Source organism: Nesoenas mayeri, assembly GCF_963082525.1.
Source record: "Nesoenas mayeri genome assembly, chromosome: 4".
NCBI classification, from domain to species: domain Eukaryota; kingdom Metazoa; phylum Chordata; class Aves; order Columbiformes; family Columbidae; genus Nesoenas; species Nesoenas mayeri.
The window spans coordinates 67,770,886-67,795,138 of NC_137540.1; the positions used below are offsets into that span (position 1 = coordinate 67,770,886).

Below are 24,253 nucleotides of genomic sequence, written 5' to 3' on the forward strand. Positions count from 1 at the left end.
AAGAAATTAATCCAGAGGGTTTATTATTGAAGTAGAAGTACAACTTACAAACCAGAATTAACACCTATTTCCTTCATTCATTACTAAGAAAAGCAAGTTTTCAAGATTCAGAATCGTGTTTCTAAGAATAATGTAAGCTACTCCTGCCAAAAGTTGCAAAGCAATTTTCAAACTTCTTTTAAATAAAATACATGCAAAAACCACTTCTTAATTTTAGTCAACATCTGAGTACATTCAGAAAAAAGTGAGGAAAAGGATTCAGAAATACCTTGACTAGAGTTAATTTTCATTTAAAAAACCCAAAAGAGTAAATAAGCCCCCACCCACGGCTGCCCTTCCTGCAATGCAGTGCTGAAAATAACTTCTGCCAGCCTTTTCAACTAAAACTTGAGAAAACAATTTACTCAGTTTTACTTCTCTCTACACCGTAACTATATTTCGGTGGGGATGGGTAGGTGGGAGGGTTAACAGGACTAAACGTGCCTACCTGGACTCGTTTCACCCGCCTTTTTAGGGCTCATTGGCACAGACGCCTGTTCGACAGACTCCCTCTCTTTCCCCTTCCTCCGAATTGGACTAAGAGAAGGTGGGTTCGTGAGAGAAGGTAACGCTGCCTAGAATTAAAAGAAGCTTTATTAATTTTGTACGCACAACTAGCTTTTCTTATTCTACTCAAACACAAGCATATTCATCTTTTGTTTAAACTCCCCTCTATTTGACTGCCAGTTAAATTCAAACGTCTCAACTCTCAGGTTCAGGACATGTATTTCCTGAGTGAAAACGAAGAAGTTTAATATATTCCCCTCTTTCCTTCTCAATTTCAGCATAAGCCAATGAGATGGAATCAGAGCTCAATGACTAAAGTTTCTTTTGTTTCCAAAAAATTTTAACATTTTTAAAATATGAAGAAACCATTAATCCTAGTAACATTGCCTTATAGTCACTGAATCAGTTTCAAAATGTAGATGCCCCAAAAAAACCACCAAAACAAAACCCAAATCCAATAGTATCTCATAGGAACTGTTTCAGAAGTCAAAATATTTTGAAGGATATTCAAAAGATAGTGGCTTTAAGCCTCGAAAGGCGCTCAGTACATTACAGTCAGCCAAGTAACAAGTCAACGGATGTCTGCCAGAGTATGCAATCCAACACTCCTTTTACTGTATAAGCTCCCCACTGAATTAATGTTTCAAGTGAAGTCACCAGGAATAAAAAGTTCAAAATTTGAGGTAATATTACAAACACTGCAGAACTAAACAAAAATCTGTTCTGTGGAAGAACCATATGCATGCTCTTTTCATATTACTTGCTTTCCTAAACATAGTCGAGTCATATTGTCAAGGTATTAGATACTTACCTGCACCAACTCCAAATTGCAAAGCTTTGAAGACATCTGTATCACAACAGTATTTAAGTCACACGATTATATTTACTTATTTTCAATATATACCTTTACTGCTGGGCCAGGAGCAACATCATCCATTACATGTGCACAAATGTTAATGACCTTCAGTAGATGGGAAAAGAGCTGCTCTACCAAAGTGACAAGAGTCCGATCTGCCAGAGCTGGCCAGGGTTCCTCCTGCTTTGCAGCACCCTGGTTGGAATCTTCTTCAGCACTCCAGGGGTTCTTTAAGCACTTGGGAGCACTTGCTGAAACAGGAATTACATTATTTAAAGAAAAAGATAAAAACTTGGACTTATGTATTAGAAAAATTTAGAGGCATATCATCTCTATACGAACAGAAAGTCAAATAGGGAAAAGAGAGCCTATATTTTCAAAACCAACAGTAGGTGCATAGTTTTAAACAACAACAAAAACTGTTAATTCTTTCACCCAGATTGCACCAAACATACTGCCCATTCCCTTTGCTAACTAGATGAAATCTGCACCTTGGAGGCAGTATCTTCTCAAACCTGCTAGGAGCAAGAAGTTCCTTTTTTACTTTTTCTGCTCAATCTTACAAGGATTTTCTTGTGTACAATCAGAATAGGATGAGATACAGGCCTTCTGATGCTAACGGCAAATAATAACAGGACAATCCCACTTTTCTTTGCCCCGCCTTACCTGCAAGCAAGTTTCCAGTCAAAATCAAAGCATCCTGATGTGCAGAGAGGTCCAGTGGGAACCATGTTGATGAAAGCAGAGACAGGACCATGCCGGCCATGCCGATGGTGCAGCCCTTCTGAGCGTCATCTGAAGGACTTGGCTGGGAAACACTGGAAGTTTAATTTTGGAATATAATCACTGAACTTACCAAAATGAGGGAAAAAAACCAAAGTCTTAAGAAAATTAACAGTTAAGTGGACTGTTAATGTAAGAAAAAAAAAATAATCAGTACTAGAGAAATACTTATTTAACACTCACGTATGACTTCAAACATTTCCAGCAGAGACCTGACAATACTTAGTATTCTTGAAGGTTATTTTTAAAACCAGCAAATATCAAAGCTGCTAGTGACATCTACTGATAAACTGAGGAATTCTGTATTTAATTGCTAACCAGTATTGTCCGGAATAGTTAAAAGTCTTATGCAAGGTAGGAATGGGAGATGTAAGCTGTAGTGTTCCAATGCAACAAGATGTTGTTTTAAAGTGATAAGAATTAAATTAAACAACTGTAATACATCAAATAATTTAAATTTATGGGTGGACTATCCAAGATTGTAATTTGCTGCTGCATACAACAATTACAATAATTTTACAATACAATAATTTTTAAACCACATTTTCCCACAACTCAAGGTTTAAAAAGAACAGGCAGGTATCCCCAAAAGATGTTTGTCACAATAATATGTGAATCACACACATAATTTCAAAGCTGTAAGACCTTCACGATACTAACAACTTTCTTTTGGGACAAGACTTTATGCAACCTCTAAATAAAGGGATTATTTCAGGATATATTTTTATGTTAAAAGGTCTTCTAACAGTGTCAGTCTGGTCTAATACAACTAGAGCAACTTCAGAAAGTAAAATTTACACTAAATATAGCTATTTTTTGACAAAGTTACATGGGTAATTACAGTGCCTTCCTTTTTTATTTTTTTTTTTTTTTAAGATTTTTCATATGCAAGTGTTGTTTACTTTACATATGGTTAGAAACCCATTAATTAATCCACGTTGAGTTGTACTGACTTGGAATGCAGCAGTTCCAAGAGCTTTTTCATCATAACAACAACAATACTTAAGACAGGAAAGAATTCTGGCAAAATTCTCATGTTAATACCCATATTATAATGTTCTTATTACCCAGAACAATAAATGTTCAGCAATTTTGTTTCCACAAAAATGAAATTATAATCCACATTATTAGGAACATGGGCTGAAAATCTGAAACCAAGGAATTAGAGGAAAGGGCAAAGGCTACGTCATCGCATCACTGATGAATATTAGATGCATCTTAAAAATATAATTTCTTAGGCTGGGTAGAGCAGAAGACACATTGTTGCAATTCTGCATTGATTTTATTTTCCAGCTAAGTACTGCTCCCCTCCTAACCTTCTTCATTGGTTAAAACTGGGCCTACAGCTCAAAAGACATCTTTTAGAATAGATATGCAGAGCACACCACACATATGGCTGGGAAGGGAAGAAAAGGCATGTCGACAAGAAAAGCAGCCAAGGAAGGGGCATTTTTTATTGTTGGGTTTGGGAGTTTTGTTTTGTTTTTAAAATAAGATAAATTTTTGCAATAGAGTTTCAGGATACCAGAGGAGTAAAATAAGAGTAGAGACATGACAGCAATGAAGAAAATCAATGCAAATGATGTTAAATCTATTTAAAAATCAAACAGCTCTACACATGCACATCTTCAGTAGCTAGTTTTAAAACTCATGTGGCCCAACACATTGATAATCAGAGGGAAAATCAAATCTTTGGAGCTACCAACTGCACGGTTACAGCACACAATAAGTACGTTGGGGCTATATCTTGCTTGCTGTTCCTATTCAGCATGCCAAATGAGAACAATTTAAGTGCATCTCCTACTTTCATAGTTAAAAAAGCAGTTATGAACCAGCTTCTTTTACCCACTGGTTTCCAACATAAATATGAGATCAACGTGAACATGATGATGTCCTGATTTTAAAGAGATACTACAATACACAAGAAAAACATTTTTTCCAAAAACATTGAAAATTTTATCCTGTTACTTATTTTGATAGATGCTGACCATATGTATCTTTGTATTACAGCAGTTGCAGCCAAACCCTGTGATATAACATCGTGCTTCCAGAGATGACAAAGTGCTGACACTTAACATCATGACAACCTAATGTCATATTCTTCTGTATAAAGTTCTTCAATAACTGCTGAGATAAGCTTAACAGCACATATCTAAACTCAGACTTCTGACACCTAAATAAGCAAACTTCTCTTTCTCAAACATGATTTTTATAATCTCAAATAACAGACGAGGGAACTTACCCACAGTGCCACCCCACACTCCAGGTGCAGACTGGAAATGTTGTGGAAAGAAGACACAAAGCTTCACAGCAGCCAAACTGAAAAGTTAACGCCAAGCACTGAATCAGTTTCATCACTAGAACACTTTGCAACAAAGTCTCAAAAGAGTGAGAATTAAATATATTATTATTGCCCTTGCCACAGTATCAAAGCTGTGGATACAAACATATCCACCCAGGAAAAACTTAAAGAAAGCAAGCAAAAAAGATAAAAGAAAAAGCCACTATAGCAACTAAGAAAACTCACTGTAAGCGCTCTTGTAGTGGATATTGTCAATGCATGGGAAACTGCTGCAACAACCCTTGAGAGATTGTTTTCCATAGTGACATCTGTTGGACTTTGCAGCATATTGTAACCTCTATATGTTCTGAAATAAAAATATTGATGCCACTAAATCATGTACTTAAAATAAGAAACACCTCAATAAAAACTGATTATGGCTTAAATGTCTGTTACATATTTTATAGACCACCTGTAAACTACAGAAATTGGAGAACACTCTAAATACCACTTTATTATATTTTAACATTTTTTGCTTCTGTACTAGCAAAAGCACTTTAGTTCATTAATCAAATCTCTTTGGTAGCAAACAGAAACAGTAGATCAACTCTCAATACCTAGCTAGGTACTCTAGAAATCACTACCAATTTAGCACTAGTCTTTGCTTTTGCTCAAATTCATCTAACACTTCTGCATGTTCAAACTTTGGATTATTACCATAAAAACATTATTGCTATAGAAAAATAACTGGTTTGCATTTGAAACAGCACAGTGCTCAAGACGTTATATTGTTTCCATACTACAGTACATAAATCTTGAGTGAAACAATCAAGATCATGTATGGAAAAGGTACATGAGTAAAAACTTGTATGACAAATTGATAGAAGCAAAGAGCACACAAATATATACAACTCATACAGCCTGTAAGACAAGATATCTAAACAGAAGAGTTAACTAAACAGAAGAGTTAAGGAAAGTATAGTTGACAGCAAAAACACAGTAACAATATCACACTATCAAAATCAGAAGCCAGTACAGATGTCTGCAACCACAATCACTAAACAGGGAGTGAAGAGTTATGAATCCTAATCAATACACACAAAGAACAATAATAGATACAAATGATTTCAGACTAGACATGAAGAAGAAATTTTTTACACTGAGGGTGGTAAAACAGTGGCCCAGGTTGCCCAGAGAGGTGGTGGATGAACCATCCCTGGAGACATCCCAGGCCAGGCTGGATGGGGCTCTGAGCAACCTGATCTGGGTGAAGATGTCCCTGCTCATGGCAGGGGTGGCACTGGATGAGCTTTGAAGGTCCCTTCCCACCCAAACTATTTTATGATTCTATTATTAGCTTGCAAAGCTGTGCTTACTTGTGCAATGTAATGGACAAATAGGGTGACCTCAGGACAAAGACAAGTTAAAGTTTATCACAGAACAATGACTCCCTGCAATCAATGTGCGAGCACATCACCAGTAACTCACACACCAGACTATCCTTTAAACGTGAGTCTTTTTGTGGAGCCTAAAACTACCACAGATACACCTGCAGACCGGAAAAAGAACTCAGAAGCACTTGGATTTGCAGGATTTAAAGATTATTCTAGGCACTACGAACTGAAATTTGGGTCCACATTTCTTTTAAAGCAATACAAGTCACATAACATACCTGGTGATAGTACTCACTGCAAAGTGAGACGGAGGCTGCGTTTCATGCATTAGCAGTTTCAGGTAGACACTGCTTTGGTCTCTTGCTACTGCCACAACGGGATCAGCCTGTCCTTGATCACAGTTATAAAATAGCTTTGGAATGAGCCTAAATAATAATCATCAAAAAGGAAATTATGTAATATACAATTTAATGTACATTTAAAATACATTTAATATGCAGTTCAGAAAGCTGCATACACTAATAACATATCAAATTGTAAATAAAAACTCTTATTAAAACTCACGTTGTTAAGCTGAATTCAACTTCATACAACTGCTCTTCCTTACAATAATTAAAATCAAGGAGCTCAAATCAGGGCTAAGGAACTGCTCTAGACACACGGTAGTTAAAAATGTTTTATTGATATACTTATCTATACACACTACAACAACCACTTCACTAGAGTACTTGTCTCTGAGTATTCCCCCATCTCCCCAGGGCTATCTGTGTCAACTGAAAACTAATTTCTACCTGAAAAGGACAATTTTTCACCATCTGATTTCAAAACAGCAAAACTTAAACATACAATAAGATCCTGCCTTCTGGAACAATGTTTTCAACTACAGTACACATTTCTTATAAGTTCTCTGACAGTACTTCCAACTCATGTCCATACTGGATGTTTAGAGGGTGACCTGCAAGCTTCTAGCAGCTTGGGCAGTCAAGTCTTTCCAACCTTGCCACACGTTCTGTTACTGAGTAAAGATGCAGAAAAACTTCATCTTGTTACTACTCAGTTACAAAATAACTCCATTTCAAAATGAAGTCTCTCAATAAAAGCGACAAATACGATACAATATCAATGGTTTCTCTGCTGAGCTGTTTCTACAATACAAATGCTTTTAAGTGGTAGAATTTTTAAGGCTTTGTTGTCCTTTGGTATTAGAAATGGACAGCAATTAATAGTCTGAAAAAGCTAGGAAAGAGACTCCTCTGACAATCAAATATTCAAGGAATTCAGTATTACATGCTCCCAACTTCTTTAAACATAAAACTTAAATCCTTGAATTCTAATAAAGAAGCTACCAACTAATTCTTAGTGTTTGGTGCATTTATCCGGGCAGCAATTGTAACTGCAATAGGTTTCCAAACTCCTTTTTAGAAATAAGAAAATAAATTCCCCACATATACCTCATTAACGAAGCTGCAGCTACATGTCTCACTCTTGGATCTTCATCTCCAAGCAGACATATTACAACATTATCAAGAACTCTCTCCTGAAGTTTTAATAGCTAGAAAATAAGGCAGCACAGTAAAGTTAATTGAATATTTTCATAATTTAACCAGATTGTTAAAAGATAGTTAACAAGTGAGATTTCGTCTGATACAAGTCTGTAAGACAATCGTTACCTTAAGATTGCCAAATACACTATTTAAACACATAAATGCCAAAAACTTCTTGAAGTTTAAAAAAAAACCCCCACACAATGAAAACCACACATATCCCAGACAATACGAAGATATTTGAATCTCAGCAGTAAAGTATCTTTCCAATATTAACAAGTCTCAGAACATGCACCTGCTTCTACAAAACATATTTAAAACAGTTTATATCAGTGTTGATAGATTTTAAGCACAAAGTGCTGAAATTGCACTGGTACCTTAATCCAGAACCGCAATATACTGAATGAGTCATTTACTTACACCAGTATAATGATGAACACCTCTGTGCAAGCTCTGAGTTTTTCCTTCCAAGAAGCTGACGAGTCTATGGCAAAACAGAATTGAGAGTACATCAGTTAACATTAAATTTTATTTCTACCTTAGTTATCTGAAGGTTCTTTTTGTTTGTTTGTTGTTTTTGGTTGGTTGGTTTTCTAATATTTTTAAAACACCACTGCAGGGAAAATGCAAGTAGTAAACACACTTTTTGCTACCTTTAGAAAAGATAAGCTTTCTGCTAAACTACTATCTGACTAGTGTAACAGAATAATTCATTTTCTTTAGTTAAAAAAAATTATTTACACATTGTGATTGTAATAATATTTTTTCCCATGAACAGAAAAATCAGCCTGTTTTGAAAAGATAGTAATACATTTCAGATATCATTATTCAGAAAGAATCTGATTTTGTATGACTACAGATAACTTAAAGAATTTTCATAAAAACATCTTCAGTCTTTCAGCTTGGAAGAACCTGCAGAGAAGGAGGGAATGCAAGAAAACGGAGCCATGTTCATTTCAGTGTAACACAAACTGAGCAACAGAAGAGAGCTGATGAGGATGGAGAGCTGGGCATGAAATCCAAGTTAAGTTTCCAGATTGTGTGGTCCTTCTAGGATTAAAGAAATTTAGGAATGATCAGTCTAAATCATTTTTATGAAACCTGTTAATGTTTCAGAAGAAACTGCTCCATTATTGTTCCAGTTTCCTATGGAGAGCATCTTTGCACTGCAGTTACAACACCCATGGAAAAATAAAAACACTTACCGAAAATCTACCTCTGCAAGTGTTTCCAGAAGTTCTGTCCTTACAAGCCAGTAGGAGCTATTCTTCAGTGTCAAGAGGTCAACAATTAATTGTAAACCTAGTTCACTGTAACTGCTACTACATAAGCTCATGATGCAATGCTGAGAAGAAAAAACAACTTTTAGTTATATTACAGGAGAGGTTCTCTCAATCAAAGTATGTAACTGATCATGAAAATCTGTTTTATTTTGAATACTAAAATAAGTTATTGCTTAAAAGCTAGGAGAAAGTACCAGAGCTAGGTACTGTGCAAGGCTAGGCCACTGGCCCCTTGCAAAACTGCTGAAACCTGCTGCTGAATTTGAACTCTGGAGAGGAACCCAAGCCTCAGACATCAGAAGACAATCCTCCAAAGACTGAGATCTAAAACTCACAGGCCTTGAACTTCACAAGCACTATATTCTTACCTGTTTAAAAACAGTCTCCCCTAGTTTCCCTGTAATATTTTCAGAGACGTGGTTCTAATTTCCAGAAGTTTTTCAAAAAGTCACACCTCCTCATTTTAATGATTACATGCAGAATGTGTGAACTTTGGAAAAACGTAGAACACTCTACACTTCTATGTCATATTTAACTATGCAAAAATATGCTTTCTTGTTCAGGGATTAACAACCTAAAATGCTTTTGAACATTTTTGCCAAAAGGTATAAAGTCAGGCTACATTATATACTGAGAGAAAAAGTCAAAATTGACTAGTGCAAGTTGCCGGAACCAAATAATTCTAGTGAAGTCTTCTAAAAAGCCATAATCATAATTGTAATCATACATGAAACCACTATATACAAACAGTACAATCATGGAACAGAAGTTTAAAGAGACAGCAACATTCAACTAACTGGATTTCCTTCCCTCAGCTGCATCACAGACCCCTCCTCTTAGCATATGAAATCATACTTTCCATACATTAATTATCTGCATTTTACTAAATGTTCCATATTGCAGCTGACCCATGGGTCAGTGAGGCAAAATGTTCAGCCACCCTGTGCCTCTCCTCGATGAATTAATTTCCTTTGCCCTCCAATTTGTCCTTGTTGTTCTACTTTTTTAGAGAATTCCTCAAGGGAACTCACTCCACCCTTCTGCAATTCCACAGAACATAAAAATAAAATAAACACGCTCTAAGTTCGACTCATAAATTCAGATATCATCTCTATTTTAACAATTGCCTGACAGATCTTTTACCCAATTTGAAACACTTTCTTGAGACTTTCCTCACTTTCAAAAATAACTATTTAAGAAAATAATCACTATTTTACTTGTCATTTCTCACATTTAATTTTTGCTTTCCAAATGCAGGTTACAACCAGCTATCACACGTTCACATTTCCCTTTTAGGCCAGGTATCCTTTCTATCTACTGCACTCAGCCTATCGTTGGTCACTGTAACATTACAGCTCATACCTGTACACTTATATCTAGAAACATCATTATTAGATTACACTGCTAACAAACATAATTATGTTCCAGTTGTCTGTTCCTCCAATTCTGTGACTGAATCCATGTTTTCTACAATAAAGTTCTTGGGGAACAAGTAATTTTTTGCTCCATGTCTACACACCTGAGCACAGTAGGACCCAAGTCAACGAATAACACCCCTGTGATGTGTGGTGGTGCACATAAATTATTTCTTCTGCTTACCCTCACAGCCGTACAAGCCAGCTTGCACGTAACAGAGGACTCATCTTTCAGTGTTTTCTGCAACAGAGGTATGCAGTCTACCAAGGAAAAGAGATTTCCTAACAGTAACAACAACAAAAAAAATCATTTAGAGCAATAAAACAAAGGAAAATTTTGGTCACATAAAAAAAAAATACCCTCAAAAGAAATTGTTACCTGTTGAGCTTCTGACATTTATTAGCCATTTTTCCACATCAAAGCGGGATTTAATGAGAATAGAGTTGACAATTGTTCCACACAGAATGGCAGTAGCTCCTCTAATCTGGGGATCTCCATGGTCAATGTAGTTCAGAATATCTGATACATACTGCTCCTCTAAGAAAATAAGTTACAACTACTTTATTTTAAAAATACTAGTCTTAGACTTAACTAATCCCTAAAAATGTTTCAGTGGAAGTACTAATTACTGCACAATCAATGCCAGCATATTCACAATACACCTGCCCTAGATCTACCTTTCAGAGATCCCTCGCGTGTAATCTACAGATCATTCACACAATCCAGATCAATGATCACATATCAAATCATTAGTGCTTTATTTAAATTACACACAAAATGCTCTGGGGAAAGCTAAGAAGAGTTTTGGTAAACACTCCACCTTTCCACTATCAGCATCAAACCAGTTGAATACTCCAGGTCTTTGCTGATTATATTGAATTCATAAAAATGAGCCTAATGGCTTAGAAATCACCTAGAAGATGGCCTGATATAAATGAAAATAAACCATTTCTACAATAAATGAACCACTTCTATATAGCAGTTGTACTAAAACATGTTTCAGCTTGTCAGAAGCTGTACAAGCTTGTCCACTGAAACTTAACTGTTACAACCAAAGAAAAATTTCACCACATACGCTACTAGTGTAGACAGCACATTCATTCCAGTTGGTGCAGTATTAGTCTGCAAACACTAAGCTGGATTTAGAGTTGCATCATTTATTTGAAAACCCAGAAACACTATTAAAATGGAATATGTGAACTGCAACATACCATACTCTTCTCCCATTGCTTCAAGGGGTGCTTTATACAGTTTGCTGAAGAAAGACTCTGGGTGAAGTGCAACGGCTGCTCCAACACAACTTACTGCCAGGGCTTTTACACTCACCCTCACATCTCTATCAGGAACTAAAGCTGGGGAGAAGGGAAAATAGAAATGGGGCATTTAAAAGCTTCCTGAACTGTTTGTTCAATAACTCTATGATACAAATAGCTTAGCCTGGACAAAAAATATGAAGGCAGAGCAGTTTATCAGAGGCAGCAGTTATATATGACTTTAAAAAACAAACAAACAGAAAAACCCCAACAAATAATGCCACACACTTTCAACTCATTTCCTTCATTGCTGAGAATACACCTACTAAAATGTCTTTCCAAGAACACTGCATTAGCAGAGCACATGAACAAATAACAGTTTAGAAAAGGGAAAAAGAACAAACATCTTAAATGCTCACTTTGGCCTTTTATAATGACACATACACACATGCCTGTGACACAGACTTACCAGTAGAAAAAATGGAACCAGTGGCGTACGCCACAAAGGCTTTCTGGAAAATCCCTACTGACATTTTATTACTACGTTGAAAAGGTAAATGCCATTGTAAAATGGCATAATTTTTAAAGTATTTTTAGGTTTTTCTGTACTCTGGTGCGATCACTTAAATCAGGTCTGTTAAAGAAAAACCCCAGCCCTGAGATTAAAAAACAGACAGAAAAAATTGAGCACATTCCCAGCTTTGTGCATTGAGAGACACAATGAACCAATGTGTCCTGAACAAAAACTTACCTCCTTTCTCCCCAGTAAGCAGAAAAGAGGCTGACAGAAGTCTAACGCAGTGCACTAAAGGTGCAGAATTTCCATTGGTGTAGTGACCTATGTCTCCCTTCACCCTGGAGGGCTATTGAAAGCAAATCACAATTTTTATACAGATAAATATTAATCTTTAACTTAAACAAAAGATTAAGCACAACAAGATTTCAAAATACTGCACATCCCCAAACGTATAAAGGTTGTAACACAAAAATGTGTTTAATACATATTCCAAACAAGGCCTTAAAATGTAATGCTTTCGGGAGTCCGTATCTAGTATCAGAATTAGTCTAATTTTATCACAGAAACAGCAATTACTCTGTATATTTTCTGAGTTACTCAGACTTGCTGTTTGCATCTGAAGTAATCTGATAAACCACTTTTTTGTCACCAATGATCTTTAGAAACTTTGTATGAGAAACAATTAATTCCCAAGTTGTTTCCAAAGAAGGCTGACAACCTTCTGTATTTTCACATTTGGAGTTCCCCAGTAGCCCAAGCTGATCTGACTCTGCCTGCCACAAACCAAACTCCTTTTGCCCCAGCTCAGAACAAGGCCCAAAGCTAAAGTCAAAACCCATAAGAGGAAATCAGCAACCTGTGGTTAGAACAGCATGAGCCTCTCTACAGATAGTCTCAAAAGAGTAAGATATAATAACTTCTGAGTAGATCATAAAATTACCTACACAGCTAACAACCAGCACAATGATACTTCAGCTTATAAAGTATCAGTGTACCCTACAAATGCACAGACAAAACAGGTTTGTGTTCTCAGCAGTGTGTGTTCTGCTGTGGTTTTGCTAGTGATCGCATATAAGACATCAACACTTGTGTATTCACCCTGGGTTAAATGAAATTCAGGCTATAACTCAGATTTACTGTTCAACAACAATTATTTTGACCTGTAATTAAGTATACCACATATACAAGCTACCCACATGTACCACTAAATGATCATAAGTCTAACTTTAAAGAGAAAGTTAGTTGTTTTAAACTTGAAACCAGACCACTGTGACTACTTCTCACCTTGTTTTCATGATCACCAGGATCCGCTGCATCTTCTTTTGATGTAAATCTATCCACGCTGCTATCAGAAGGCTGCCTACTATGGCTCACAGTTTTCAACAAGTGAGGCTGTTGAAGAGCTTTAGAAAAAGGCAATTAATGAAATATCATTTCAGATGCAAATTAAAAGCACTTCAATTGAACTTAATTATACAAACATGAAAAATAAATTAGCAGTGATGAAAACAAGTGATTCACTCAAGTGTTAAAATATATTCCTTATTTCACATTTCACATTCAATCTAGTTATTTGTTTTGCACATCTATTATATGAGCCTTCAGGCCCTTGGAAGTTCAACAGAAGATGCACCTGTAACACCTGCCTTAAAGGTTCCACCAGTTCTATGTGTCCCATTTGTGTGTGACCCTGTCCCCCCCCAAATTTATCAACATACCAATAGAAGAATTTCTGAAAGACTCTGATGAATCATCTTGGAGAATATTTCCAGCCTCATCTTCCTCATCCTGCAGCTGTCCAATTTGCACTCCAGAATACTGTCCATCAGCACCTTCCAAAACCTACACAGTGCAAGGACAGGACTTAAAACCAACTTAGCTTAATGCACAGCATTAAATCCCAAGCATGCAGTGTTAGTAATCTAGAAATAATTTGAAAGCAAACATGAGCCTGATAAATATTAGCGTACAGCTGCGTGCAGGCCCCAAAACAATTCCCTTCTTCCTCCAGTATCTGGGCTATGAAAGGCCATAGTTACATCTGAGAGCTTCCCCCTTGAGCCATGAACGTGGATATTAACAGCCGGAAAGCCAAACACTTGGTGCATTGCCTTCCCTCCCTACTCCCTTACCCCAAATGCAACTGTCCCTCATTCTCAGCAGTTACAAATCACAACCAACACCTTTATTGTCACAAATTAAACTTGTCCCTTGCTGCCAAACTCTCCTATAACCTCACTTGCCCTGGGTATCTACAGTCAAACTGAGAACTGTGCAGCACAAAAAAAGACAAATAATCTGAACATCTTTTAATTCCTTCATTCTAAACCGGAGACTGCTAACAAAACTGACACTTCTAGAAGAGAGTTTGAGCCTCGGTACAAATGCAATATATAGAATATAGAAAAATAGCCATAAAAGACAAAAAATTTGATAGTGATAACAAAAATAAAAACAACAATAAAAAACATTTAATTTTAAGTTTATCAGAAGACACAACATACTACTTCAGTTACTCCCTGACTTTATGAGCACCGGGAACTTGTTGACTAAAAGCGTGTGTGTAGGTAAGTGGGACAATCACTTAGTCTGTCGCTTACAAAGATCACAATTTTGCTTGTAATTACTGCTTGTAAACAGTACGTAAACTGACACATGCAACAGTCTGATAGCAATTTGCAAGAACTGCATCTTGTCAATAAATGCAACTTGTCAATAAATGCCTGCTCATTTTGACTTCTGTACTGCCTACATTGAATTCAGAGACAGTGCAATTACCATCACTCCTTTGGTTCTTGAATCCTCCCCCTTGCAGGACTATTTGCTTATCCTAATTATAAATTTATTGGGTTTTGTAGTGGTAAGATACTATTACTCTTCCAAAGTTACTATCAGCAAACTTAAGTCAAATGTTTGATAATGTTTGAAAATAAGAACTTAAGACATTCTAAGTTTCCCCCTTTTTTCATTTTCTGCTCTTGCTTCGAGTAAATATATTTTGGCTGGTTTTATTACAGCTTCACAATACACTTGCCCACCAGAGACAAGTTTCTTAAAATAGTTACATTGTATGCACACTTCAGGTGTTTATTAGATATGTAACTGCTACATTAGTAAATCACCCAGGATTTGCTCAGTATAGGAGAAATCCTTAAGATAGAATAAAAAGGAAAAAAAAAAAAAGTTGTGTTGCCAAGCAAAAAAGCACAGGCAGAAGACAATGTGAAGCATTAGGTTTTAAAAGTATTCCCTTATCATTCCAAATAGACTGTTCACCCTTTAACACTTCCATTAGTCTTCCTGCACCAAAACAATTATCAATATATCTAGACAAAATGAAGGAAATGCTACTAAGATAATATATTTATGTCAAACCTTTGATAATGACATTCTTCCAGTGAGTGACAATCTATTAATGCCTTCGCATCACCTACCCAGCAAACATACTGATTACAGCTTTGTAGATTTTAATTACTGCTGAAGTGAAAGTGTTAAAAGGAGGTCAAGCTCTCCAATGGAGATGTGAGCTGCTGACCTTTCCACTGTTACTAGCTGAGGATAGAAAAGTAGAAGACGAGTAAGTAGATGAATCCAAGTCTGGGCCCTCCATGGAAGAGCTCTGAGATATGTCGGGCCCCTCAGTAGAAGGGGATCCCCCCTCTGCCCGTTGCACACTTACAATTTCAGAACTGTCCGAAGGGGTTACAGCAGAGTCTGGACCTTCTGTAGTAGTCTGAGAGCTATCACTAATTGGTGAGGAAGCTTGTGTACCATCATTTAAATCCATAGTGGGATCTGACTGGACAGCACTGATCTGGCTGGAGCTTCGACTAAGCACATCATCTTCTTCCCCTTCAGTAGCTGTGCTTGCCAAATCACAGCTGCTCAGGTCTACAGAGTCTGACTGCAACGTATGCTGAGAACGTGGCTGCTCAGTAATGATATCGTGTTCGGTGGGATCAGCAGCTGAACTCCCTGCTGACCCAGCTGTCGACACGCCGGATGAAGAAGCCAGTTCACTGGTTATCTCACCCTTCATAGAAGCTGCAAAACACAGACATTTATGAGTCAATCCAGTGTTTAAACTTCTCTTTCACTCTTGATATGGACACCACATATGAAGCCACATACTACATTAGGCTAAGGAAAGTGTATAACTAAACAGTTAAACTACAGGTAGGAAAATAGGCATCTGTAAGATGTCATTTCACCTACACCAATAGCTCAATAGGATAACTATCTATTTAAAAAAATATGCAGTCCACTTCATTAGTTAAAGTATAAGATTTATACCCGGAAGTATTTATGGTTTCAGTTTTGTTAACACATCTTCTGAGTGTCCATTGACTTCCTAGTCACCATAACACATCACTTTCATATTTTACACAGAGCAATAAACGAATAGATTTGTAATGTAAAGCAACAGAGGTTGATTGCATTGCTAAAGGAAAAGCCAGCTACCTGCAAACGATGCAGAGCTGACATCTGATCGGGTTTCAGCATCATCCTCCAAACCTTCTTCTTCACCAAGAAGTATTTTACCTAAGAAGTGATGTAAAAGAAACCTTTACAGTTTTTCAAAGCTACAGTCAACTTGAAATGCTGAACAGCTGGAGTCAGTCAGATGTGAAATCTATTTTCAAAAAGTGTATCTAAATAATATTTTAAAGACAGTCAACAGATGGAAAAGAGAAAAGTATGAAGAGAGAGTGAATATCCACTCCCTCACAAGCTGACCAGAAGAGAAACAGACAGCAGTGACAAGGAAACACACAGTTAAGTTATTTTATTTCACAGTGTAACCATTCAGGAAACTACCTACGACATTATTCATTCTAGTTTATTTTTTGAATGATGTTTAAGCTCCCACTAATTTCATCAAGTTATGTCCTGTTACTAAGGACAGGATACCTGGCATCTGGACATCTGCCCTCAACTCAGAAGGTCATTAAAGTACCACTAGTAATAGAACAAATAACCTCTTCCTCCTTAAGGCTATGAAAATTATCGAAGGTTACTTGCAGTTTGGGGTTTGGAACTCCAGTGACAACAGAATGGAAAATGCCTGGGGGAAGAGCAGCATAGACTAGAAGCACAGGACGACGTAAGTGGGACAGAGTGATGAACCATGGACAACAGCCGTTAAGATCCAGGGACTACTAAGGCAAAAATCTTCAGAGAAAAAATGAGAACCATTTATAACCTAACACAATCATCACAGAGTTCTCCTACTCATGGAGTAATATCCATTTAAAATAAAGACAGTGGAAAAATAAAGATATCTGCAGCTGCACGCCTCCTGGTAGCAAGGCAAGGACAAAGTGCACTGGCCAGTCTGTAACTGGGACAGGACACAGGGTGCAGAGGGAGCTGCTCAGCCCATCCCTCCGTGTCTCACAACTCACTTGCTGAGACAGAGGGCTTCACAACAACTGCTTTGAGATTTGCCTTTTAAAATAAGCTTCACTGGTAGCCTAAGACTCACTGTGCAAGATAACAATGTTCTAACTCCAGGTGAATTCCTTTGCATTTCATTTAAGTTACCAGGGGGTAAAAAAGCATTAAGAGACTTTTGCATTAGTTTCTCTATTACAACTGCTTTCATACACAGCAGTAACACTGTAGAATTGTCTTCCTCTGAAAAGTATGTTTTATGCTATTCAAACCTGTAGGGCAGGAAGAGTAACCATTACATTTCCATGTATGTTCTAGGTAAAATAATAGGAATTGAGAACTACACTCCCCTACAAAAGAATTAGTAAAATCCTGCTAAGCACGAGACAGTATTTTCTTTTCTATTCTTTCTCACATTTACATCCATTTCACTGAAACAAACCAAGATATTCTTCTGCTTTCCACAGCTGATCATATTTAAAAGTGAAAGAGGAAGGATACTGAAAAACTTTAGACATATCAGGCCTTGTATGTTTAAATGAGGATATAAAACAAGCTGCAGGATACTTTTCCACTATTTGAAAAAAAGACAACCAAACAAAAATCAGTTAAGATGCAGAACACAGGCTTTCATTTCAAGATGAGATTTCAGCCTTTTTTGCAAATACTTTTCTGAGGGTGAAACACAAACCAACAAAGACCAGCTGCTCAAAACTAAAGTGGGTCTGAAGCAGAAGGACTGAAAAGACACTGAATATCTGAGCTCTGAGGTCAGGGTCGCAGATCTCTGTAGATCAGCCCCACTTTACACCCCCAGCCAACAGCAGAAGTCTATGACTGTGTAAGGCAGTAGACCACAAGACAGCTTCAAGTAGGAAATGGGAACAGGCTTGATTTTCCTTTCTTTCTACAGGGGAGAGCAGCAGGAAATGAACAATTCACAATTTGAAATTAAACCTCTACAAAACACAAAGTTGTGAACATATTTCTTCAAATCAATTTATGCCATTTTTTAGATCACAAAATCTCCATACCATGATCTTGAAAGAGGATAGAAGCTGATGGCTCTTATATGGTTTACCAGTGAGTGGAGGAAAGGTTAGTGTTTTAACAAGTATTTTAATTTAATTTACACTATATTATCAATACTTCCAAGTTACACTGAAGACTATCATTCAAAGTATCAAAATGATGATTTACGATTTTTCATTCCAAAGTGTGAAATGTTATTCTTGTTTCTTGCATTCTGTCTCACCTTTGGATGCTGCAGCAGTATCTACTTTCAGAACATCCTTTCTTTCACTCAGCCATTTCTAAATCAGAAATTATCACTGCATCCATAAGCACTTCCCACTATTTCACCTATGGGTGTATTCTTAAAGCATATAGGTATATTCTTTAAGCATTATGAGATTCCTTGCCCACAAAGATGGGAGGAAATGTTTGGAAAAAGTATAAGCTAGCTGTTAAAATAGTCCTTAAAGTTTGTACAGTCTTATTTAGTCTTAAACTGGTTTTCTTTCAGTACTGCACATCTGTCTGCTTACTGGGCTTGCCCTGACTGACTGACCATGCTGACACTGCACTACACTCACACACAGTTCCACTGCAGTACCAACATTTTGCTCCCCTAAAACAGGTGATGAAACTGCTACACAGTTGTATCTACAGTGATCCTAGTACTGATATGACTGGTTTTAAGCAAAGCATAAATGTGTACATTCGTTTACATTCATCCACAAAGTGGGAGAAGAATGCTTCAGAGTAAATTGTATTTTTAAAAAAATCCTGCTAGAAGAATTATCTATTGAAGAAAGAAATAAAAATATACACAGCAAGACATAAATCAATAGCATTAATCATCCAGAACAGGAAAAGAAATAAAAAAGCATCATATCAAAGCATGCAAACATATACATGCATTAGTGAAAGAAGGAGGGGAAAAAAACAGGCCTATCAAAACCAGGAAGGTTAACTAATTTGTGAGTTACATTAAAGGTTAAGTATTACTATCAAAAGGAAGAATGCTCTGTTCAGAGAGATTATTTTTAGATGTGTTCTTTAAAAGTGAAAATTGCATCACTATAATTTGGTTACTGAACTACAGCAAAAATAAGAATTATACTGCTTTGAATAATTTTTGAATATTTTGATTGCAATATCAGAAATCACAGCAGAATCCTTCAGTTTTACAGCGATTAAGCTCAGTTGATGACACAAAGGCAATTGTGAATGAAGAACAAAATTCGGCAAGACAATGAAGTGGGGAGGGGGGAGAAAAAAAAAAGAAAAAAAATCAGAAAGTAATGCAATTAAAGATTTGTTTCTGAAAATAATCACCTTTATGCTTTCTCGCAAGAACAGGGCTGCATGAAGACCCCCCTCCAGCTGCAAATCACAGAAAGTAACACATCAGGGCAGAGACAGAGCTGCTGAAATCATGAAGGAATTCTAATAGCCACAAATGGGAAGGAAGAAAACCAAACCAAACCAAAAAACCCAACAAAACAGCGAACCAAAGCCAGGAAAAAATAGCTTTTGAAGTCTAAGTTTTATGGATCATTCGCCATCAAATGACTTTTTGCTCTTCTATGCCACATGTGCAAAGTTTGCTTTAAAAAAAACATACTCTAAATTTCACTGCTATGATTGCTTCTGGCTAATGAATTACCTTCTAACAGCAGCAATACTAGAATGATCCATTAGTTCAACAGAGTGCAGGAATTGATTCTTTTGAAACAGGTAAGTAGCAGTTAAGAGACAATTTTAAGAACATGCACTTCACACACAAGAACACTGATAGCTGATTTTAAAAGTTGTAGATAAGCTTAAGTCATGCTTTAATGTCATGCTGGTTTGGGTATTCAGCAAGGAGTTATCAGTTAATATAAATTCTGATTAGATCAGCTTCTGAGGAATCACAGTTGTCAGATGCTTGGTGAGAAGAACATTAATTTTGTGGTGAAAAGAAAAAGAGCTGTCAGAGTTAACTTGCTCTGTATAACCAAAAATTCCATCAACACAAACTGTAAAGAATTACTCTGAAGTTTGTCATTACCCAATGAATGTCTACCCACTCAAAGCAAGGATGGAAACAAAAATTTTACTGTATCTTAGGTAAAAGAAAAAAATAATGCATAATTGTATACATCTCATTTTATCCTCCACAATTTTGCCTAACACTGAGAAAAAGAGTTCGTGAAGTATGTTCATCTCTGTTTACTGAAATTACCAAAAATATAGCTTACCTATAAGTTCCACTATGCTCCCACTGCGGTTCCTGCTGGCAGATTCATCTTTGGATACACTGACCTGTGCGATGCCCCCTGAAGTGGTCAGGGCATGGAGGAGTTCAGGTGGTGGTGTTCTAAAGAGCTGTTGCAACAATTCTAAAGCTCCAGTCACAACATTATGGTCCTGATGTTGAGTATAATGCAGAGTCAATTCATAAACCTAAAACCCAAAGTACTGAAGTAAGACATCACATACGATTACTTCCTCTCATGTACCACATTAAATTTCAGTGGTGCGTTACAAATGACTGATGTATACTATATCTCATCTTCACCATCCTCTTCCAAGGTGAAAATGTCAATTAACTGTAGCCATTCAACTGCCTTTTTGGTAGAAGCCTACTGTTTCTGTTTGTTGTAGCAGAAGGAATCACAAAGAACACTGTAATGACTATGAAGTTCTTCAGTTCCTTTAGGAACACTGAACAAGTACTGTTGATGCATTTTTCTGGGATTTTAGGTCATTAACGTTATTTATCAATAATTCCAGTCACTGGACCAACTATAATTTACTGAGGTGAAAAGGAATTAAAGAAAAGAATTCAGAATGCTCAATACCAGACTAGAGCTGTATCATTCTACATGCAAGATTTCTTTTCCTTCCAATTAGTACTTTCAAGGTTAGGGTTATTAATCATATTTTACCTGTATAAGTTGTTCTGGTGAAGGTGAAATCTCTGTTTCTTTTCTTGTTACGCCAAAACTGCCTTTCAGGCTGGTATCCTTTACTTGTTGTTGCAATAAAGGTATGAGATACCTTAGTGTAAGTAAAACACCCAGAATTAAGAGAGTAGGATGATCATCTTCGACAGGAACCAACAAGCCTGGGGATAGAAAAGCAGCAGTAAAATCACTTATTGACAGCGGTCAGTTTCAAATGCTACTTTATGTAGTCTGTATCAATGCTTTCTAAATGCAGAAACACTTGAAAATATGCATTATTTAGTATTTCTGACAATGATTTAAACAACATGGGAGAACAGTCAGAGGATCGTGTCTAACCTTCCCTCTTCCGTATCATTTTTTGCTCAATAAAATGACAAATATTTTTCGTAATACCTGATGCTTTTGCCAAGTGATCTTGACTCTCTCATTACCTGCCTCCTCTCTCCACTTGGCGGCTTAAGGCCAAGCATAATGCCCTCACATACGCACACACTACTATCCTAATGAATGACATTTACACTTATGCCTCCTCCCTCAAGTACTGGGAACCTTCTTCCATATACCTACCTGCTAATCACAAAGTCAAACCCAAAAAATATTCAGAACAAATGTATGTTAATGTAAAAAACCACAGCCTTCTATTAAAAAAAAAAAAATCAGATTCAATTCATGGAGTTTCTGTTAGTGCTCCTGTCAGAATTCAGTATCATTGCCAGGACATTATTAAAAAAAACCAATCACCTTTGAGTCAGAAAGAACAAAGCACATCAGTTTCGAGTCACACAGAGTAAAGAAAGGTACGATGTGGCATGTGAATCTTTCACCTGTTCTTAAAAGAAGCAAGCCTAACAGGATAATGCTTTATGTATCTGTTGGTCTTCCTTACCTGTCCTTTTGCAATATAGTCTACATAGTAAAGAGCTCCTCATCAGGAACAAAATTGAGGCAAAAGTTTCCACTACAATCCTGCCTCATCATTGCAAAACACCCAAGGACCAGGCAAACTTCCCAGCTTAAGAAATATGGAAGCAACACCTGATGCAAAGTTCTGTGCTTTTAAATAAAAAATCATTACTGGTTTAAGTTAAGTTTTCAAAGAATCTAAATGGTACTTCTTCTAAAAAAGGTTCCAGGGTATGTGTTCATGACCCAGAGAACAGGAGTCATGGCCTCCACCTCACACCTGCTGTGCAACACGTCTTCACAGACTCCTGAGCAAGTTCTTCCAGAATCACTAAACCTCCTTGTTTTCCAACAGGCTACCTGCTTCCCTGGCTTTGGCTGTTTCTTTTCAACATTACTGACTTAACATTGCAGCACACAGATACAAATAGCTTTAGTTGTACGTTCATCTAACTTAATACAAAATAGAGAAAGCATTAGCAGTCAGTTAGTCTAGGCATTACCTTGCTTTGCCTGAAAACCTCTCACATAAGAAAAGCATCTTAGATGAGAAAAAGTTTCATGTTACTTACACCTGAAGCAAATTTACTTTATTTTTTCCAGAATCTTACCTAAAAGTACATTCAATAACCAGGCATAAAAATACTGCGTTCTCCGTGAATGTTGACAGATGCTTACTGCTGATCCTGCCGCTGTTCGACGGATAGTAGGTGAGCTGGATTTAAGATTAGCTATGAAAGCCTTCAATAAAGCCTAAAAACAAAGATAACTTGCTTAACTTTGTATGAGAAAGAAAAGGAGACAGAAGTGAACTTCTAAGTCAGCAAACATATTTCATTCATTCAAAGCATTACTTAACATACATCAAGCAAGGGCAACCTTTGCCTTCAATCAGACACGCAGCTGTAACATCTGATAGATAACGTTGATAGCTTACTGTGTTTTGAGATGTAACAGGGAGCACTAAAAGGTTAAGGAAAGATACCTTAATCTCATTGTCGTTTGCAAAATTGCCAAACGCTGCCATGATTTTTGGTATTGCCGCAGCTAGCGTCTCTTGTACCGATTCTTCGGGTCTCTTACTTATTCGTGTTAGACAGGGTAAAAGGTTCACTAAGTATGGCCTAAGTATGGCAAAGGAAAAAAAAACTAATTTGAGACCAAGAACAACATCCCCAGATTTGTGGTATCACTAAGTCATAAAAAATGTACCTGTTAGCTACACAGAATGTAAAAAAAAGACAGTCTTCTGAGTACATTTGCAGACATTAAGACAGAACTAAAGAGAATACACTTTAAAAAACCCACACAAGTTGTGATCTTCACAATTTTTCCCCACTTCCCCCAGAGTCATGTACAGCACAGAACACAAACTCCACTAAAAGAGAACTAGCTAATCAAATAAAGCTACTTAGAGAGAATACGGTGAAAGGAATTCCTCCAACCTCCCAATTACACATTTAAAACTCGAGAACAGTAACATTTCGTCAACAAGTATATTTCATTATATATTCTTTGGACTGCTCATTACCAGGATGTGTTTACCTGCACTTTTGAGGACGAACTAGATGGGCAAGCTCAGCAAATCTCCAGAGTGCAGCACGTAGACTCCTGGAAGCACCATTCTAGATAGAGTATATAATTGTTATGTTTCATCAAGCAAAACCATTTCCTAAAAAATAGCTATAATATACAACACTATAGAGTTTTATACTATTTTACTGAAACAAATTAAAACGTAAGGTGCCTGGAAGCCGTAAATTTCCTTTAGCCAAAAGGAAGTCAAGTCAGCTCCATGACTACCTTCATTTTTCTAGCTGATATTAGGAATTTCCTCAGTGACCCAAAATGAATAACAAGAAACACCAAGAAAGAGAAGGAAATGTCTGAGATCTCCACTCTGCTGAAATCAGCTTAAAATACCACAGAGCAAGTCATCAACCAACAAAGAAACACTGATGATGTGATAGTCTAAATCACTGGAACACTTGCAGAGCTATAAATGCAGCATAAAATTGACAGCAGTGGAGATATGCAAATAAATAATGTTCAGCTTCTGTGCAGAACAAAAAAAACCCCGAAAATATCCACATACTGATCTGTATCACTTCAGAATGGCTTGCA

At 36.9% G+C, this 24,253-nt stretch overlaps 1 protein-coding gene across 2 annotated transcripts in view; it reads right to left on the reverse strand.

Moving 5' to 3' along the window:
- Window positions 1–24,253, reverse strand: part of HTT (huntingtin) — an 84,779-nt gene that overhangs the window by 48,863 nt on the left and 11,663 nt on the right. For both annotated transcript variants that reach the window (XM_080343148.1, XM_080343147.1), the window contains exons 5-27: window positions 23,675–23,754; window positions 23,115–23,253; window positions 22,741–22,882; window positions 21,206–21,384; window positions 20,516–20,720; window positions 19,608–19,655; window positions 16,335–16,415; window positions 15,553–15,917; window positions 13,592–13,715; window positions 13,158–13,276; window positions 12,108–12,219; window positions 11,315–11,455; window positions 10,482–10,640; window positions 10,287–10,384; window positions 8,610–8,749; window positions 7,825–7,888; window positions 7,312–7,412; window positions 6,139–6,285; window positions 4,713–4,833; window positions 4,428–4,504; window positions 2,069–2,220; window positions 1,451–1,653; window positions 488–614 (exon numbers count right to left, since the gene is read on the reverse strand). In XM_080343148.1, the coding sequence (XP_080199274.1) occupies window positions 488–614; window positions 1,451–1,653; window positions 2,069–2,220; window positions 4,428–4,504; window positions 4,713–4,833; window positions 6,139–6,285; window positions 7,312–7,412; window positions 7,825–7,888; window positions 8,610–8,749; window positions 10,287–10,384; window positions 10,482–10,640; window positions 11,315–11,455; window positions 12,108–12,219; window positions 13,158–13,276; window positions 13,592–13,715; window positions 15,553–15,917; window positions 16,335–16,415; window positions 19,608–19,655; window positions 20,516–20,720; window positions 21,206–21,384; window positions 22,741–22,882; window positions 23,115–23,253; window positions 23,675–23,754 (3,124 nt within the window). The remainder of the gene's footprint in view (window positions 1–487; window positions 615–1,450; window positions 1,654–2,068; window positions 2,221–4,427; window positions 4,505–4,712; window positions 4,834–6,138; window positions 6,286–7,311; window positions 7,413–7,824; window positions 7,889–8,609; window positions 8,750–10,286; window positions 10,385–10,481; window positions 10,641–11,314; window positions 11,456–12,107; window positions 12,220–13,157; window positions 13,277–13,591; window positions 13,716–15,552; window positions 15,918–16,334; window positions 16,416–19,607; window positions 19,656–20,515; window positions 20,721–21,205; window positions 21,385–22,740; window positions 22,883–23,114; window positions 23,254–23,674; window positions 23,755–24,253) is intronic.